This window comes from Erythrolamprus reginae (assembly GCF_031021105.1).
Source record: "Erythrolamprus reginae isolate rEryReg1 chromosome 13 unlocalized genomic scaffold, rEryReg1.hap1 SUPER_13_unloc_9, whole genome shotgun sequence".
NCBI lineage: Eukaryota > Metazoa > Chordata > Lepidosauria > Squamata > Dipsadidae > Erythrolamprus > Erythrolamprus reginae.
In genome coordinates, this window is record NW_027248453.1 from 273,327 (window position 1) to 293,241 (window position 19,915).

Genomic DNA, 19,915 nt, shown 5'->3' on the forward strand with positions numbered 1-19,915 from the left:
CCTCTACAACTCTTTCAGTGAAATAATATTTTCTCATGTTAGAAACCTAGAAGACTGATGGCAGAAAAAGACCTCATGGTCCATCTCGTCTGCCCTTATACTATTTCCTGTATTTTATCTTAGGATGGATCTATGTTTATCCCAGGCATGGAAGTTTGTTCCAAGCATCTACTACTCTTTCAGTGAAATAATATTTTCTCATGTTAGAAACATAGAAGGCTGACGGCAGAAAAAGACCTCATGGTCCATCTCGTCTGCCCTTCCACTATTTCCTGTATTTTATCTTAGGATGGATCTATGTTTATCCCAGGCAGGTTTACATTCAGTGACTGTGGATTGACCGACCACGTCTGCTGGAAGTTTGTTCCAAGGATCTACTACTCTTTCAGTTAAATAATATTTTCTCATGTTATTTCTAATTTTCCCCCCAACTAACTTCAGATTGTGTCCCCTTGTTCTTGTGTCCACTTTCCTATTAAAAACACTTAAACCCTCCTGGACCTTATTTAACCCTTTGACATATTTAAATGTTTCGATCGTGTCCCCCCTTTTCCTTCTGTCCTCCAGACTCTACAGATGGAGTCCATGAAGTCTTTCCTGGTCAGTTTTGTGCTTGAGACCTTCCACCATTCTTGTAGCCCGTCTTTGGACCCCTTCAATTTGGTCAATATCTTTTTGTAGGTGAGGTCTCCAGAACTGGACACAGTATTATTCCAAATGGGGTCTCCCCACCAGCGCTCTATACAGCGGGATCACCATCTCCCTCTTCCTGCTTGTGATACCTCTAGCTATGCAGCCAAGCCTTCGACTCGCTTTCCCTACCAACTGACCGCAGTTGTTCACCCTTTTTGAGACTTGGCCCTGCCAAGCGTGGGGAAACAATGTGAGACAATATGATTTGACTGAAAGAGTAGTAGATGCTTGGAACAAACTTCCAGCAGACGTGGTCGGTCAATCCACAGTCACTGAATTTAAACCTGCCTGGGATAAACATAGATCCGTCCTAAGATAAAATACAGGACATAGTGGAAGGGCAGACCAGATGGACCATGAGGTCTTTTTCTGCCGTCAGTCTTCTAGGTTTCTAACATGAGAAAATATTATTTGACTGAAAGAGTCGTAGAGGCTTGGAACAAACTTCCATGCCTGGGATAAACATAGATCCATCCCAAGATAAAATACAGAAAATAGTATAAGGGCAGACGAGATGGACCAGGAGGTCTTTTTCTGCCGTCAGTCTTCTAGGTTTCTAACCTGAGAAAATATTATTTGACTGAAAGAGTCGTAGATGCTTGGAACAAACTTCCATGCCTGGGATAAACCTAGATCCAGCCTAAGGCAAAATACAGGAAAGAGTATAAGGTCAAGACTATATGGACCATGGGGTCTTTATCTGCCGTCCATCTCCTAGGTTTCTATTTTGGCTGGTTTGTAAAATTCTTGCGCGTAATTTTAAAAGGCCAATTTTTTTTTTTGCAAGACATTTTCTGGGAGAAATTAAATTAAAATTTGACGTCTTTATCCGACAGCAGGTTTTCAGACAAACTCAAGATAAGCAACAGGGGGCTTTCGGGCGGCAGGGAATCCACAGCGCCACCAGGGGGCGCCCCAGGACTTAATCGAAAGAGGGCTAAAGAGATAATATTTAATTGAAATTTAATATTTGGTAACATACCAGATCTTAACATAGAAATCATAGAAGATGGACGGCAGAAAAAGACCTCCTGGTCCATCTCGTCTTGCACTTCCAACAGTTAGACGATGTATCTGGAAACATTTTTGAGAGTATTAGGTGGTAAGTTCTGGAGACCTCACCTACAAAAAGATATTGACCAAATTGAAGGGGTCCAAAGACGGGCTACAAGAATGGTGGAAGGTCTCAAGCATCAAACGTATCAGGAAAGACTTCATGGACTCCATCTGTAGAGTCTGGAGGACAGAAGGAAAAGGGGGGACATGATCGAAACATTTAAATACGTCAAAGGGTTAAATAAGGTCCAGGAGGGAAGTGTTTTTCATAGGAAAGTGAACCCAAGAACAAGGGGGACACAATCTGAAGTTAGTTGGGGGGAAAGATCAGAAGCAACGTGAGAAAATATGATTTGACTGAAAGAGTAGTAGATGCTTGGAACAAACTTCCAGCAGACGTGGTGGATAAATCCACAGTAACTGAATTGAAACCTGCCTGGGATAAACATAGATCCATCCTAAGATAAAATACAGAAAACAGTATAAGGGCAGACAAGATGGACCATGAGGTCTTTTTCTGCCATCAGACTTCTAGGTTTCTAACATGAGAAAATATTATTTCACTGAAAGAGTAGTAGATGCTTGGAACAAACTTCCATGCCTGGGATAAACATAGATCCATCCTAAGATAAAAATACAGGAAATAGCATAAGGGCAGACTAAATGGACCATGAGGTCTTTTTCTGCCGTCAGTCTTCTATGTTTCTAACATGAGAAAATATTATTTCACTGAAAGAGTCGTAGAGGCTTGGAACCAACTTCCATGCCTGGGATAAACACAGATGCATCCTAAGATAAAATACAGGAAATAGTATAAGGGCAGACGAGATGGACCATGAGGTCTTTCTCCAATGCACTTGCAAGGAGAGTCCAAGATGGGGTATTCTTCAGTCTGATTGGTAGGGACTGAGTTTTAATTTAAATATTAATCACTAGGCAGGCACCGCCTCCCCCTTAGCCCTCCAGTCTAAAAAACTCAGTCGCAGTAAAGGGACTCCTGAGTTACTTCTCTTAGGTATATTTATTATTATTAAATAGTTTATACCTTTATTGTACTAATTTTTTCTCTCTTTTTCCTTTTTTCCCTTAGGTGCAGCTGGGGGAATAATTCCTCGGGCGGGCCTGGGTTCCAAACCTCCAGTGGGTTAACCCAGTTGCCTGCAGCTCCTCCCAACTTAAGACCCTCACAGAAAGATCTACAGATGCCAGCCTGGGTCTGGGAGTGAGCGCCCGGGTAGCCTACCTCCGCGGTGGCACCCGGAGGACGAGGAGGTGGTTGCCGCCTCGGGGGGTCCGTCCCTCCCCCGGCGAACATACCACGGGCCGGGATACACATTGCGCTCCGAGCGGCCCGCAGGGGAGGCTAGCGCCCCCCCCCCCAACGGAAGGCAGGCGGGAGCGATCCGCGCCCTCAGTCGAAGGCTCGCCGCGGCGGATCGGCTCCTCAGGAAGGAGGCATCGCCCAGGAGAGACAAAACGGGCGATTGCAGAGGGCGGGAATCGGCGGTCCTTTCCCGCCCGCCTCCCAGAGTAAGCGTCCGGTTGCCTAGGGAACCGGCTGGCAGCCATCTTGGTGGGGTCAGGCGGCCATCTTGAGATGGTCCGTAGACCCCCGGCAGCTGCTTCTCGCGCCCAAATTGAGCCCGGTTACCATGGGAACGGGCCGGCGGCCATGTTGGTGAGGTCGCCGGCTCGACACTGGGCACGCAGGCGCAGAAGGGGTTTTCATCCCCCAATTTCGTTTTCGTTTCTCCCGGAGGCTGCCGCGACACTAAGGAGCTCAGTGGGGAACGCAGGTGCATTACAGGCTGCAATCGGTGATCGTGAGTTACCAATCCGGCCATGGCAGACCAAGCGCCACCTGCTGGGGATGAGGCTTCTGCTAACAAGCCCAGTACCCCCAAAGAAAAAGCCTCTAAGGCAAAGTCAGCCCAGGGATCTTCCTTGAGGGATGCGGAGAAGCGCATTAGAGCGCTGGAAAAGCAACTAGAGGCCTCACAAAGGGCAGCAGGACCGGCCTTGCCCCCTAGCCAGCAACTGTCTGCCAATTCCTCCATATCTCCCCCTATGGTCTACCAGGGGATGGGGACCTCAACATCTGAGAGGGATTGGTCCCCTGAAAGAGGAGCCCAGGCCTGGTCATCATCCAGGGCGGACCCTTATAGCCTGGGGAGGCACCCAACAGGCTGGCCTCCTAATTACTCTTCCTCTCCCCATGCGCAGGCAGCCACTTTCACCCCTACGGCTGCAGGCCTTCGCGATTCTCAGGATACCTGGCAGAGCATGCCCCAGGCCCTCCAAGACCTGATCACTAATACATATAACCAAGGCATAGCTACGGGAGCGCAACAGCTTCAGCAGGCTCCAGTGGGACCCCCTCAGATGAGACCCAGAGACCCCTGGAGGGACCCGGCTACGCAGTCCTGGATGGAATCAGCTGAGGAGGAGGATTCCTATAGAGATGACTTCAGCGCCGCTGAGGATGACCTGTCTGGTGATGACCAGCCACCTGAGCAACCCAGTTACACGGGCTTGTTTAAATCCTCCCTCTTCAGGGTGCTCCTGAATAAGGCTAAGTTAACCATCGATCAGGCGGGAGAGAGCGGTCAGGCGGTACCCTCTGATGAGGCACAACCCGCGGGAGGTCTGTTTGTCTTCCCCAAACAGGAGACGGTGAACATCCCATCTTCCCACCTGTTTCTAGAAACCATCCAACGCCCATGGGAGAACCCGGCGGCGGCCCAGGGACCCTCCAATCTTGACCGCAAGTTCTATACTTTCGACCAGCAGATGGAGGAGCTGCTGGAGTTTCCAGCCGTGGACAAGCCTGTCACAAGCCTGGTGTCCAATGCCCTCGTGCCGTCTGAGTCACAGGAAGGTCTGAAGGCCGAGGACAAGAGAGCGGAAAACGTGGCTCGCAGGACTCACCAGATGGCAGCCTGGGCCGTGCGAGCCGCTTCGGCGGCCTCGTTCTTCAACAGGGCCATGATCCTCTGGATTAAAGAAATCCAGGCCAGAGCTGACCCAGAGGACGGCAGACTTCGTCAGGACCTCAACAAATTGTTGGCGGCCACGGAGTTTTCGGCGGATGCCACAGTGAATGCCGCGAAGTTTGCATCACGAGCAATGGCCTCTTCTGTGGCGTCACGCAGACTCATTTGGCTCCGCAACTGGCAGGCGGACGTCAAGTCCAAATGGAGTCTAGCCTCTTCCTCGTTTAAGGGGAAAAAGCTGTTTGGAGAGGTCCTCGATGATGTCCTAATCGAGGACAAGGACAAGAAGAAGGTGATGCCCAGAGCTAACAGACGACAAGATAGGCGCTTCACCCCCTATCAGCGGAGACAACCCTTTCGGACGGAGCCCTCCTCGAGCAATTCCCAGACGCCGAGGCCATACTTCCAGGGCTCCTTCAACCAGGGATCCTTCAGGTCGGACAGGACATCCCAGGCGGATCGAAATAGGTCCTACCAGGGGCGCCGCCCCTTCAGAGGGGCCAACAGAGGCTTTAGAAGGAACAAATGACTCACTGGGCACTGCACCCCTAGGCGGCAGGCTACTGCGGTTCTCGGGCATCTGGGAAACCACGTCCTCAGACGCTTGGGCGACATCCACGGTTTCCCGGGGCCTGAGGATCGAGTTTCTTCGACCTCCCCCTCAACGCTTCCTGCCTTGTCGCATTCCGTCAGACCCACAAAAAAGGAAGCTCCTATACCAAGAGGTGTCCCACCTTCTAGAGATAGGGGCTATAGAGGAGGTACCCCCAGCTCATCGAGGCAGGGGTTTTTACTCGGCAATTTTCCTCGTGCCAAAATCCTCAGGAGGAGTCCGGATGATCCTCAACCTTCGGCAGTTGAATCTCTACGTAAAATACAGAAGATTCAAAATGCACTCACTAAAGTCCATCCTGGCATCCATAAGGCAGGACGACCTTATGACATCTATAGACTTGAAGGAGGCCTACCTCCATGTACCCATATTCCCGAATCACAGACAGTTCCTGAGATTCTCTTTCAACGGGGCACATTTCCAGTACAAGGCAATGCCCTTTGGACTGTCCTCCGCCCCCAGGACGTTCACCAAACTACTGGACGTCCTCACGGCCAGTCTCAGACGCCAGTCGGTACGCGTGATGGCGTACCTCGACGATATCGTCATTTTGTCAAGAACCAGAGAACAGGCGCACAGAGACTCACAGCTAACGATCCAGACACTACAGAACCACGGTTTTACAATCAACTGGACAAAAAGTCACCTAATACCTACACTCCGTCTTGCCCACCTGGGCACCACTATAGACTCTAACCTGGGTATGGTTTTTCTGTCCCAGGAGAGACAAAAGACAATCAGGAACTTGATGAGGGAGCTGGAACATCATCGATATCCCAGTCTTGCACTACTGTCAAAGATTTTAGGAACTCTGGTCTCGTGTATCGATATAGTGCCATGGGCAAGACACCATCTACGACCACTCCAATGGTTTTTGCTACCATACCAAAGACGAAAGACAAGCCACTCCCACAAGAGAGTCTCCCTCACCGCCAGGGTACGCTACTCTTTAAAATGGTGGAGTTCCCCCTCACTAACCAGGGGCTCCACGTTCCTGGATATGGACCCTATCATAATAACAACGGACGCCAGCTTGATAGGGTGGGGAGCTCACCTCTCCTCGCACATGGTTCAGGGCCTCTGGGAACCTCAGGACCTGCAAGAGGTCAATATAAATTTCCTGGAGCTGAAGGCTGTTTCTTTGGCCCTCCACAGTCTTGCTCATCTAGTACGGGGTCGACATGTACGTATCCTGACCGACAATGTATCCACACGTTCCCACATCAACAGACAAGGGGGAACACGGTCAAGGAGACTGATGAAGGAAGCAACATCACTTCTCAGATGGGCAGAGGAAAACTTGGCCTCTCTGTCAGCGGAACACATCTCGGGAGTGGAGAATGTGTGGGCGGACTGGCTCAGCCGACAGACACTCGACCCGGGCGAATGGCGGCTGGATCCCGAGATCTTCCAGGAAGTGGTGAGGAGGTTCGGAGACCCGGTGATGGACTTGTTTGCCACCAGCCTCAACACCCAGCTTCCTCGCTTCTTCGCTCGATACCCATCCCCCGGTGCGGAAGGAGTGGACGCCCTAACTCTTCAATGGCCTCGGGGCCTTCTATATGCATTCCCGCCTCTATCTATTCTCCCCAGGGTGATACGGAAGATCCTGGAGGAGAGAGCAGAGGTGCTACTGATAGCCCCGTATTGGCCTCGCCGCACCTGGTTCGCGGACCTGGTGCAACTTTCGACGGCACCCAGCTGGAGGATCCCGGACCGACAGATCTCCCTGACCCAGGGGTCCTTGTCTCATCCGGAGCCACAGTGGTGGCAACTGACCGTGTGGCACTTGAGCGGGAACATCTAAAACGCCAAGCTTTGCCAGACACGGTCATTGCCACTATTCAAGCAGCCCGCAGACCCTCTACCAGGAGGATTTATCAGACCACTTGGGCCGCTTTCTACAAGTTTTGTGAACAGCGGGGGATAGATCCTCAGACGGCCTCTCCGCTTGTTGTTCTAACTTTTCTGCAGGCGGGCCTGGAGAAGGGCCTTGCCCCAAATACATTACGCCGTCATGTCGCCGCTCTGGCCACCATCATCTCAACAGATAGTTACCGTTCCCTTACCAGACATCCCTGGATCAGGGATTTCTTGAAAGGAGCGGCCAATCTAAAACCACCAACGGTTCATCGCTTTCCTTCCTGGGACCTACCCTTGGTGTTACATGCATTGACAGGTCCCCCGTTTGAACCCATACGTCAGATTTCGTTACGGCTACTGACCTTCAAAGCAGCCTTCTTGGTTGCTATCACTTCAGCCAGAAGGGTCTCTGAAATAGCCGCTTTGTCCACAAGACCAGACCTTTGCCGTTTTGAGCCAAACAGAGTGGTCCTTAGACTGGATCCGGCGTTTATTCCGAAGGTAAACACATCCTTTCATAGGGCTCAAGATATAGTGCTCCCTGACTTCTGTTCTCATGGGACTCACCCCTCTGAATTGAGGTGGCATAAACTGGACGTGAGGCGAGTCCTAAAAATTTATGTTAGGAGGACTCAGCCTATTAGACGGTCAGAAGGCCTGTTTGTATCCTTTTCCACTAGAACCATGGGCACCAAGGTGTCCTCTCAGACTATCAGCCGCTGGTTGAGGGAATGTATTTCAGAGGCGTATAGGACCAAAGGCTCCCCAGTTCCACCGGGGATAACTGGACATTCAACTCGAAGTGCGGCTACTTCATCGGCCTGGAGGACCCAAGCTTCCTTAGAGGACATATGTAGGGCGGCCACGTGGGCAGCTCCGTCCACTTTCATCAAACACTATCGAATTGACTCGTTTGCTTCGGCGGAAGCAGCATTTGGGAGGAGGGTACTACAAAGGGTCTGTTCCTACTCGGAACCCCTGGTCCAGTCTTGTCCCTCCCTGTGATTATAACTTGGGCATATCCCATCTTGGACTCTCCTTGCAAGTGCATTGGAGAAAGACCGTTGAACTTACCTGAACGGTCTTCTCGATGCACTGCAAGGAGAGTCCAAACCCTCCCGATTCTGGGACCAGGGTTCCCGTGGGGGTGTGGTTTCTGGTTACGGTTCAAGGTTGCAGTTTGATATTGTTTAATAAATGGTTTTTGCTTTACTGCTCCTTCGCTTTATTTTAGACTGGAGGGCTAAGGGGGAGGCGGTGCCTGCCTAGTGATTAATATTTAAATTAAAACTCAGTCCCTACCAATCAGACTGAAGAATACCCCATCTTGGACTCTCCTTGCAGTGCATCGAGAAGACCGTTCAGGTAAGTTCAACGGTCTTTTTCTGCCGTCAGTCTTCTATGTTTCTAACATAAGAAAATATTATTTCACTGAAAGAGTAGTAGAGGCTTGGAACAAACTTCCATGCCTGGGATAAACATAGATCCATCCTAAGATAAAATACAGGAAATAGTATAAGGGCAGACGAGATGGACCATGGGGTCTTTTTATGCCGTCAGTCTTCTATGTTTCTAACATGAGAAAATATTATTTCACTGAAAGAGTAGTAGAGGCTTGGAACAAACTTCCATGCCTGGGATAAACATAGATCCACCCTAAGATAAAAACACAGGAAATAGTATAAGGGCAGACGAGATGGACCATGAGGTCTTTTTCTGCCGTCAGTCTTCTATGTTTCTAACATAAGAAAATATTATTTCACTGAAAGAGTAGTAGAGGCTTGGAACAAACTTCCATGCCTGGGATAAACATAGATCCATCCTAAGATAAAATACAGGAAATAGTATAAGGGCAGACGAGATGGACCATGGGGTCTTTTTATGCCGTCAGTCTTCTATGTTTCTAACATGAGAAAATATTATTTCACTGAAAGAGTCGTAGAGGCTTGGAACCAACTTCCATGCCTGGGATAAACACAGATGCATCCTAAGATAAAATACAGGAAATAGTATAAGGGCAGACGAGATGGACCATGAGGTCTTTTTCTGCCGTCAGTCTTCTATGTTTCTAACATAAGAAAATATTATTTCACTGAAAGAGTCGTAGAGGCTTGGAACCAACTTCCATGCCTGGGATAAACACAGATGCATCCTAAGATAAAATACAGGAAATAGTAGAACGGCAGACGAGATGGACCAGGAGGTCTTTTTCTGCTGTCAATCTGTTTAAATTTTTTTTTTTTTTTAAAATGATCTTTATTGAAGATAAATAGGGGAGGTGGTACATAAAGGAAAAAGAGTATGCGAATATTGATACAAACGTATATGAATTTAGAATATACAGTTATAAATCAAAACACACGCTTATATATATAAGAGAAAATAAGGCCAAAGAGAGAAAGAAAGAAAGAAAAAGGGGGGAACAAAATAAAAATAAAAGAAAGAAGGATAAATTCATATCTACACATTTATCCGATGTTGTAAAAATGGCGTCATCTGTTGACAGCCCGCTGACAGCTTTTCAGATCTTTGCTATCAGTATAGATGAAAGGTTTTTTAAAAGTTTTTTAAAGTTATTTTAAGTTTCTAAACTTGAGTTAGAGTTTTTAAGTTTTCTCGTTTTTGAATTTCTTCGTCCTTTTTATCAATGATTCATAATATTGGAATAATAATAAAGGAAGAGATAAATTCATATCTACACATTTATCCGATGTCGTAAAAATGGCGTCATCTGTTGACAGCCCGTTGACAGCTTTTAAGATCTTCGCTATCAGTATAGATGAAAGGTTTTTTAAAAGTTTTTTAAAGTTATTTTAAGTTTCTAAACTTGAGTTAAAAGAGTTTTTAAGTTTTCTCGTTTTTGAATTTCTTCGTCCTTTTTATCAATTGATTCATAATATTGTTTTATAGGTTGGTGGGATAGTTGTTTGGGTAAAAGGATCGCGATGGTGTTGTGTGTTGTGTTTTCTCCGTCCTGTAGTTCGAGGGTCATTTTCGCCAGCTTTTAAGATCTTCACTATCGGTATAGATGAAAGTTTTTTTAAAGTTTTTAAAAGTTTTTTTAAGTTCCTAAACTTGAGTTAAGAGTTTTTAAGTTTTGTCGTTTTTTAATTTCTTCGTCCTTTTTATCAATTGATTCATAATATTGTTTTATAGGTTTGTGGGATAATTGTTTGGGTGAAGGGTAAAAGGATAACGATGGAGTTGTGTGTTGTGTTTTCTCCGTCCTGTAGTTCGAGGGTCATTTTCGCCAGCTTTTAAGATCTTCACTATCGGTATAGTTTTTAAGTTCCTAAACTTGAGTTAAGAGTTTTTAAGTTTTTGTCGTTTTTGAATTTCTTCGTCCTTTTTATCAATTGATTCTATTGTTTTATAGGTTGGTGGAATAGTTGTTTGGGTAAAAGGATCGCGATGGTGTTGTGTGTTGTGTTTTCTCCGTCCTGTAGTTCGAGGGTCATTTTCGCCAGCTTTTAAGATCTTCACTATCGGTATAGATGAAAGTTTTTTTTAAAGTTTTTAAAAGTTTTTTTAAGTTCCTAAACTTGAGTTAAAAGAGTTTTTAAGTTTTGTCATTTTTTAATTCCTTCACCCTTTTATCAATGATCCATAATATTGTTTTATAGGTTTGTGGGATAATTGTTTGGGTGAAGGGTAAAAGGATCGCGATGGCTTTGTGTGTTGTGTTTTCTCCGTCCTGTAGTTCGAGGGTCATATTCGCCAGCTCAGCAATCTTCTATGTTTCTATGACCCTAGGTAGAGGCCGGCGTAGGGGGTTGGACTAGATGACCCTGCAAGGTCCCCCCCCCAATTCTTGTTCACCTGTTTTTTCTCTCCGTCCATCTTCGCAGGCCTTCCTGGAGCGTTACCTAACGGCCGGCCCCACCATCCAATACCACAAGGACCGCTGGCTGGCCAAGCAGTGGACTCTGGTCAGCGAGGAGCCCGTGACCAACGGGCTGAAGGACGGGGTGGTCTTTGTCCTGAAGCGCCACGACTTCAGCCTCGTGGTCAGCACCAAAAAGATCCCCTTTTTCAAGCTCTCCGAGGAGTTTGTGGACCCCAAGTCACACAAGTTTGTCATGCGGCTGCAGTCGGAGACCTCGGTCTGACCCACGGCGGGGCCCAGGGGCTTGAGTGCCGGGGAAGGCGGCTCCCCGCCAGGAGGGGACAATGGCCTGGCGCCAGCCTGCGTCTCTCTCGGGCTGGAAGAGGGTTCCTGAGGTCAGTTAGAAGACCCTCTGGGCCGCCTGCCCTCCCCTAATCCATGCCTCCCCCACCCCTCTCCTGTGTGGCCCCCAACTGAGGGGAAGGGCAGGGGCCCTTCCTTCCTTCCTTCCTTCCTTCCTTCCTTTTCTTCCTCCCTCCCGTTCTTTAACTCTCATTCCCCTTCCTTCCTTCCCTCCCTCCCTTTCTCTCTCTTTCTCCTTCCTTCCTTCCTTTCTTCTTTCCTTCCTTCCTTCTCTTTCTCTCTCTTTCTCCTTCCTTCTTTCCTTCTTTCCCTCCCTCTCACTCTCATTCCTGTTCCTCCCTTCCTTCCTTCCCTCCCTTTCTCTCTCTTTCTCCTTCCTTCCTTCCTTTCTTCTTTCCTTCCTTCCTTCTCTTTCTCTCTCTTTCCCCTTCCTTCTTTCCTTCATTCCCTCCCTTTCTCTCACTCTCCTTCCTCCTCACTCTCCTTCCTTCCCTTTCTCTCTCTCTCTCTCTCTCTTTCCCCTTCTTTCTTTCCTTCCTTCCCTCCCTTTCTCACACTCATTCCCCTTCCTTCCTTCTCTCTCTGTTTCTCTCTCCTTCCTTCCTTCCTTTTTCTCCCTTTCTCTCACTCTCCTTCCCCTTTCTTCCTTCTTTCTCTCTTTCCCTCTCCTTCCTTCTTTCCTTCCTTCCCTCCCTTTCTCTCACTCACTCCCCTTCCTTCCTTCCCTCCCTCTTTGTTTCTCTCCCTTCCTTTTTCTCTCCTTCTCTCACTCTCCTTCCCCTTTCTTCCTTCTCTCTCTCTTTCCTTCTCCCCCCTCGTAGCAAGCCCTCCCCCTCCAGGAACCGAGGAGGCGAGTGGGTGTCCAGGACAGCATCCTCGCCCCTCCCTCCCTCCCTCCTGATTGCTGGACATCCCCCGTGCCAAAACCCGAAGGGCTAACTCTCGTCTTCACCAGCATCTGCAGACCGTCGTCGGGCTCAAGGAACTTTTTGCGAATGTCCGTTTTCTACAAAGCTCACCCGCCCCACCTGCGCACCCACAGCCACACCACCAGGTGGCGCCGGACGGCCGTCTCCCTGCGTCTCTCGGGGTGGTCCCAACTGCACAAGGTTTTTGGGGTGGAACCGCCCCAGGAGGATCGGGTGGTCCAAGGCAGGAGAGTCCCAGCCACCGTCCTGCCAGCCTTCGTGGGTCTCGGGCTGACTTGGACGTCCAACAGGTCAACCCCAAAGCAAAAAGGCTGGAAGTGGGGGTGGGCGGGGTGGGTGGGAGAATTTGTTTTTAAGAAGGTGGCTTTTTTCTGTGGTTAAAAGAGCCCCCTGCGTTGTAAATATCTTTCCTCGCTTGAACACAAAATTGTGGGCGACTCACAATGGCTCTTGTGCTTTGAGCAAGCTTTGGTGTGAAGGGGTGCTGGGGAGGGGGTTGCTAGGGTTACGAGGGGGTGAGTTGAGCAAAGAAAAAAACCCCTTTCCTGGATTTTGAGTCAGCAGGGGGATTTTTTATTTTTTATTTTTGCACTTTTCGCTGGTGCAAAATCTTAACCCGCCTGTTCCCGTCTGCATTCTGGCTCCCCCTCACTCACCCCCTCCCTAAATTTCAGCCCCCCCCAAATACAAAGCAGTTTGCAGAGTTTTACTGTTCACCCCCCCCCAACCCCCAAATTTCTGGTTGGCTGAGGACCAATAATTCAGGACCAATAGAGTGATAATGTCATCACCGTAGCCACTTTTAAAGTCGGGTGGACTTCAACTCCCAGAATACCACCTGTCGTTAAAACTTGGCTAAAGTTGAGAAACTACTTTAAAAGTGTACAGTGGTCCCTCTACTTACGAACTTGACTCGTTCCGTGACCAGGTTCTCAAGTAGAAAAGTTTGGAAGAAGAAGCAATTTTTCCCATAGGAATCAATGTAAAAGCAAATAAGGCATTCGATTGGGGAAACCACAGGGAGGATGGAGGCCCTGTTTCCTCCCAGGAGATTCCTAGAGAGGCCCCACAGAGGCTTCTCCACGCCTATTCCGGCCATGTTTCCTCCTAGGAGATTCCAAGAGAGGACCCACGGAGGCTTCCCCCCACCTTTTTTGGCCCTGTTTCCTCCTAGGAGATTCCTAGAGAGGCCCCACGGAGGCTTCTCCCCGTCTTTTCTGGCCCTGTTTCCTCCTAGGAGATTCCTACAGAGGCCCCACAGAGACTTTCCCCCCACCTTTTCTGGCCCTGTTTCCTCCTAGGAGATTCCTAGAGAGGCTCCACGGAAGCTTCTCCCCGCCTTTTCTGGCCCTGTTTCCTCCTAGGAGATTCCTAGAGAGGCCCCACGGAGGCTTCTCCCTGCATTTTCCAGCCCATTTCCTCCCAGGAGATTCCTACAGAGGCCCCACGGAGACTTCGCCTTTTCCAGCCCTGTTTCCTCCCAGGAGATTCCTAGACAGGCCCCACGGAGGCTTCTCCCCGCCCTTTCCGGCCCTGTTTCTTCCCAGGAGATTCCTAGACAGGCCCCAGAGAGGCTTCTCCCCGCCCTTTCTGTCCCTGTTTTCTCCCAGGAGATTCCTAGACAGGCCCCCATGGAGGCTTCTCCCCGCCTTTTCTGGCCCTGTTTCCTCCTAGGAGATTCCTAGAGAGGCCCCACGGAGGCTTCTCCCTGCATTTTCCAGCCCATTTCCTCCCAGGAAAGTCCTAGAGAGGCCCTGTGGAGGCTTTTCCCCGCCTTCTCCAGCCCTGTTTCCTCCCAGGAGATTCCGAGAGAGGCCCCGACGGAGGCTTCTCCCCGCCTTTTCCGGCCCTGTTTCCTCCCAGGAGATTCCTAGACAGGCCCCCACGGAGGCTTCTCCCCGCCCTTTCCGGCCCTGTTTCCTCCCAGGAGATTTCTAGACAGGCCTCCACGGAGGCTTCTCCCCGCCTTTTCCGGCCCTGTTTCCTCCCAGGAGATTTCTAGACAGGCCCCCACGGAGGCTTCTCCCCGTCTTTTCCGGTTACAGTGTCAGAGGCTCAGGTTTGTAAGCGGAACACCCGGTTCTTATCTAGAAAAGTTCGTAAGTAGAGGCGTTCTTAGGTAGAGGTACCACTGTATTTGGGGCCCTAAGAAGGTTCTCCCCACCCCCTCACCCAAAGTTAATTTTTCAGAAACTTTAAAGGGAAAAAACCGTCACCAGAATCTCCCCGGGTTTTTTTTCTGCTGGGTTTTTTCTCGACAGCTGTTTCCATTTAATATAACGTGGGTTTTTGGGGTTTTTTTTCACATCTGTAACTTTTCAAATGAAGATCTGACAGGGGTTGTAAATTGGGGCACTCAGCTGGTCTTGGGGGGCTGCCTTGAGGGGCGAAGGGCAGGGTGGCGAGACCTCCGGGTTTATCACTGTGATTCACATTTTTAAAAATAGTTTTGAGAGGACGAAGCGGCCACCAACAAGGCCCTTCTGACGTTGCGGTGTTGGTCTTGGCCTTTGAACCACGCGGTCTTAAAAAAAAAAAAGCCTTACGCAACTCCCATCAGAAAATCCCAATTTTTAAATCACGGCGTAGGCCAAGATGGCTCTTCTATGACGTGGGGACTTCAACTCCCAGAGTTCCTGGGCTAGCAGGGAATTCTGGGAGTTGAAGTCCCCACGTCCTAGAAACGCCAACTTGGCCTACCGCTGTCTTTGGAGGGGAGAGGGATGCCTTTTTAAAAATAAAATAAAACCAACGCCGACACCACCGGAGCTTGCATTATATTTATATATTTATAAATATCTTCCGTATTCCCTGCCTGTCACATTTCCCCAAAGCAGCGGTGAAATCTACTTCCCTAACTGGTTCGGAAGCGCGTGGTTTTTTCACGCGCGCAGAGGGACAAAAACAACATGGCGCCGTCCGGGCAGGTGGGCGAAGCCTCGTGCCGCCAGCGCTACCAATTCCCTGTCACTAGGCGGGAACGGTAGCATTTATATGGAGTCTTCGGAGAGGGGGTGGCATATAAATCCAATAAATAAATAAATGTCACCCTTGCCCCAAAGTCCTCCGAGAAAGGCGGCTTACAAATCTTAATAATAATAAATAAATAAATATAATAATACATCAAAATTAAGCGGCCCAATCTCCTTCGCGGAGAGGTTTCCGGGACGGGGAGTCCGCGATTTACAACCATGTGTTGTACACAACCGTTGGCAGCGTCTCCACACTCACGTGGTCAGAATTGGGGACACGTGTGGTGGGTGTGTTTATGTCGGTGGCGCTGCCCTGCGAAGGTCGCCTGACCGCCACGCGTGGCCTTCTCCCAGGTGGCCCCTGAGAAGCAGAATCAGCGGAGGAATCCAGATCCAAGTTAGCGGCTGCTTGATTCATTTTAACGAGCGTGGCGGCTGGGTTTAACAACGGTGCCCACAAGCTCACTTTTAACCCAGTCTTAGCACTGGAAAATTGTGGGCTCCGTTGTTTTGTCCCAAATCGAGGACCGTCCATAAGGGTCTTCAGCAAATCTGCTAAAGGCTCGAGAGTCCTTGGTCGTTACTCAGACACCGAGCAAGTGCCCACCAGGTGAGGTCTTAACACCTTTGCGGCCTTTTAATAGCGCTGTGCCTGTGACCCTTTGCCGAATAAACTATATATTGCTCAAAAAATAAAGGGAACCCTTAAACAACACAATATAACATCCAAGTAAATCAAACTTCTGAGAAATCAAACTGTCCGCTTAGGAGTGTTTCCTTTCTCTGGGCGCCGGCAAAGGTTTATTCCCTCTCCAAGAGCCCAGAGAAAGGAAAATGCTCCGTTCGCTTTGGGCTGATCAGAGCAAAGGGAGTGTTTCCTTTCTCAGCGCTGGCAGAGGTTTATTCCCTTCAAGCGCCCAGAGAAAGGAAAATGCTCCGTTCGCTCTGGGCTGATCAGAGCAAAGATTGTGTTTCCTTTCTCTAGGCGCTGGCAGAGGTTTATTCCCTCTCCAAGCGCCCAGAGAAAGGAAAATGCTCCATTTGCTCTGGGCTGATCAGAGCAAAGGGAGTGTTTCCTTTCTCAGCGCTGGCAGAGGTTTATTCCCTTCAAGCGCCAAGAGAAAGGAAAATGCTCCGTTCGCTTTGGGCTGATCAGAGCAAAGGGAGTGTTTCCTTTCTCTAGGCGCTGGCAGAGGTTTATTCCCTCTCCAAGCGCCCAGAGAAAGGAAAATGCTCCATTTGCTCTGGGCTGATCAGAGCAAAGGGAGTGTTTCCTTTCTCTGGGCGCTGGCAGAGGTTTATTCCCTTCAAGCGCCCAGAGAAAGGAAAATGCTCCGTTCGCTCTGGGCTGATCAGAGCAAAGGGAGGGTTTCCTTTCGGCGCTGGCAGAGGTTTGTTCCCTCTCCAAGCGCCCAGAGAAAGGAAAATGCTCCGTTCGCTCTGGGCTGATCAGAGCAAAGGGAGGGTTTCCTTTCTCTGGGCGCTGGCAGAGGTTTATTCCCTTCAAGCGCCCAGAGAAAGGAAAATGCTCCGTTCGCTCTGGGCTGCCAAAGCCTCCTTCAGCGCCACCGAAAGGCTGCTCTGGCAGCCCAGAAAAGCCCAAGATGGCTGGGATTAAAGGGGGAACGGCAGGAAACTGGCTTGGCCTTCGTGCCGCTCTCAAATAGGAGGAATTTTCGGACAGAACAATGGGAACAGAAGTCGCCTTCGGAAGTTGTGGGAGCTTTCATCCCTGGAGGCTTTCGAGAAGAGACTTGACAGAAATAGTGTAGGGTCTCCTGCTTGGGCAGGGGGCTGGACTAGATGACCACCAAGGTCCCTTCCAACTCTGTTAATTCCATCAGGAGGATTTTGGGCCCTTTGAAAGCAGTTCGCACCCAGATCTTGGAGCTGCAGAAGAGGTGGCATTCTTTAGGGAAATTCAATGGGGTCCATCCTTGATTTTGGATGGGGGGCGTCTTGGTTTAGAGCCCTGCGGGCTGGGGAATTCTGGGAGTTGAAGTCCACAGTCTTAAAAGAGTTCTCAAAGTTGCTTAGACAGCCCGGATTCGAGGAATTTTTTGGGTGGCTGTTGACAAAAGTTAACATTTCCCCCTCCACTTACAGTCCTCCACTTACAGCCACAATTGGGGGCCGGGAAATGTCGTTAAGTGAGGACCACGCGACTTTTATGGCATTATTTTCGCCATGGTTGTTACGGGAAGCACTATTAATAGTTTATAAACCAAGCGTCCCCATGACTACAAATACCAACCTTCCCTGCTGGCATCCCCCACCGATCGGAGTTGAAGTCCACAAATCCTTAAAAGTTGCCAAGTTTCTAGACCTCTAGACTTTCTGTAGATCTATAGAAAATTTCTTAATCACCACCGGGTGGTGAGGGGGACGCCTTGTATTTTGCAGCCCACTCCTGGGCTCTTAAATTTGAAAGCACATCCACACGTGACTTAGAAATAATTTCGTGGCCACTTTCACGTCATTTGAAGACTTGGTGGGTTGAGCAGGAGGGAAGAGTTCAAGAGACCATCCTCCCCTCCCAGGCTGTGGAAGTAGCATTAAAACACAAGCCACCTCCCCCCCCCCCCCTCCTTAGGTCAAACACACATAATACATGCTCACATGCACCCACCGAATTTAGGAAAGCATTTAGGAGTCTCTACAAATCCAATAAATAAATAAATTTTCTGACATGCCCCCCCCCCATGCAAAAAAATAAAATAAATAAAAGCAGAGAAAACTTGTGCATGCGTGTAGAAAATTGTAAAATGTAAATTTTTTTTAATATATAAAACTTTGTTTTTACCGTTTGCAGTGGTACTAAGCATTACAGCAACGTTAGTCGAGGGTTGGGTTTTTTTTCCCTTTTCTTTTCATAAATAATAGGAAGTAAATTTGTACATTTTTTTTCTAAAAAATAAACATCTTTTTGGAGTTTTGGGTATTCCTGTCTGGCCTGCTGGTCTTTTCGGGGGAGGGGGGGTGTTTGTCCAACTGGGGAAGGGTCCTGGGCTTTTATCGATATTTTATTGAAAGCAAGCACGGATACAGAACAATTTGTCCACCAAATTTGGAGAACTCTTCCTCTGGGATGGCACACGGCAAAGGTTGCCGAACCTTTTTGGCGCCGAGGGCCGAAATGGAAGCGGTCCCACGTACCAGAAACCGAGAAAGTAGCCACATGTTCTAGGCCCGGCTACTGGTCCCACAAATTCTCCCAAGACTCAATCTTCAAACAAGTAAACTACTGCGACACCTCGTCTTACGAACCCCTCGTCATACAGACTTTTCGAGAGACAAACCCGGGGTTTAAGACTTTTTTGCCTCTTCTTCCAAACTGTTTTGACCTTACAAACCCAAGACGCCGCCACTGGGATGCCCCCCCCGCCTCCGGACTTCCGTTACCAGCGAAGCGCCCGTTTTTGCGCTGCTGGGATTCCCCTGAGGCTCCCCTCCATGGGAAACCCCACCTCCGGACTTCCGTTACCAGTGAAGTGCCCGTTTTTGTGCTGCTGGGATTCCCCTGTCCGTTACCAGCGAAGCACCTGTTTTTGCGCTGCTGGGATTCCCCTGAGGCTCCCCTCCATGGGAAACCCCACCTCCGGACGTCCATTGCCAGCGAAGCGCCCATTTTTGCGGGATCACAATCTCCCTCTTCCTGCTTGTTATACCTCTAGCTATGCAGCCAAGCATCCTACTTGCTTTTCCTACCGCCTGACTGCGGTCATCTGGTCCAACCCCCCCCCCCAATCCAGGCAGGAGACCCTACATCATTTCTGACAGGTGTCAGTCCAGGCTCTTGATGGAAGCTCCCATAACCTCCGCAAGCAACCTCCGTTCCATTGGTTTCGTCGCAAATGTGTGCCTTCATCACAGCGAGATATGTCCATCTCTTGTATATTTACAACGGGTCAATTTTGGTTGCTCGGCCAAAAGCCGTGAATTTTGTAAGCCATTTGTCTCCAGATGTCCAAGAAATTCAACACCCAGCATGTCTTTGTTGACTTGGGTGACGACCGACTTTGGATGGTCAACGAACTGCTGTAAGTCAAGGATTATACATTTGTCACACAAGAATCTGCTACTAGGAGCAAAGAGATACTAAAATGTCTAGAATCTAAGAATCTGAAATAGTTATTTGATGTTCTGTTTTTCTGGGTTTTATAAAAATTATTATTATTATTATTATTACATAGAAACCTAGAAGACTGACGGCAGAAAAAGACCTCATGGTCCATCTCGTCTGCCCTTATACTATTTCCTGTATTTTATCTCAGGATGGATCTATGTTTATCCCAGGCATGGAAGTTTGTTCCAAGCATCTACTACTCTTTCAGTGAGATAATACTTTCTCATGTTAGAAACCTAGAAGACTGACAGCAGAAAAAGACCTCATGGTCCATCTCGTCTGCCCTTTTACTATTTCCTGTATTTTATCTTAGGATGGATATGTGTTTATCCCAGGCATGGAAGTTTGTTCCAAGCATCTACTACTCTTTCAGTGAAATAATATTTTCTCATGTTAGAAAAATAGAAGACTGACGGCAGAAAAAGACCTCATGGTCCATCTCGTCTGCCCTTAGACTGTTTCCTGTATTTTATCTTAGGAT

General features: G+C 48.8%; 1 protein-coding gene across 2 annotated transcripts in view; it reads left to right on the forward strand.

The window, feature by feature from the left end:
- Window positions 1-18,249, forward strand: part of VANGL2 (VANGL planar cell polarity protein 2) — a 53,435-nt gene extending 35,186 nt beyond the window's left edge. For both annotated transcript variants that reach the window (XM_070730305.1, XM_070730304.1), the window contains one exon: window positions 11,067-18,249. In XM_070730305.1, coding sequence (XP_070586406.1) covers window positions 11,067-11,327 — 261 coding nt within the window. In that variant the 3' untranslated portion in view covers window positions 11,328-18,249. The remainder of the gene's footprint in view (window positions 1-11,066) is intronic.
- Window positions 18,250-19,915: the final 1,666 nt, after the last annotated feature.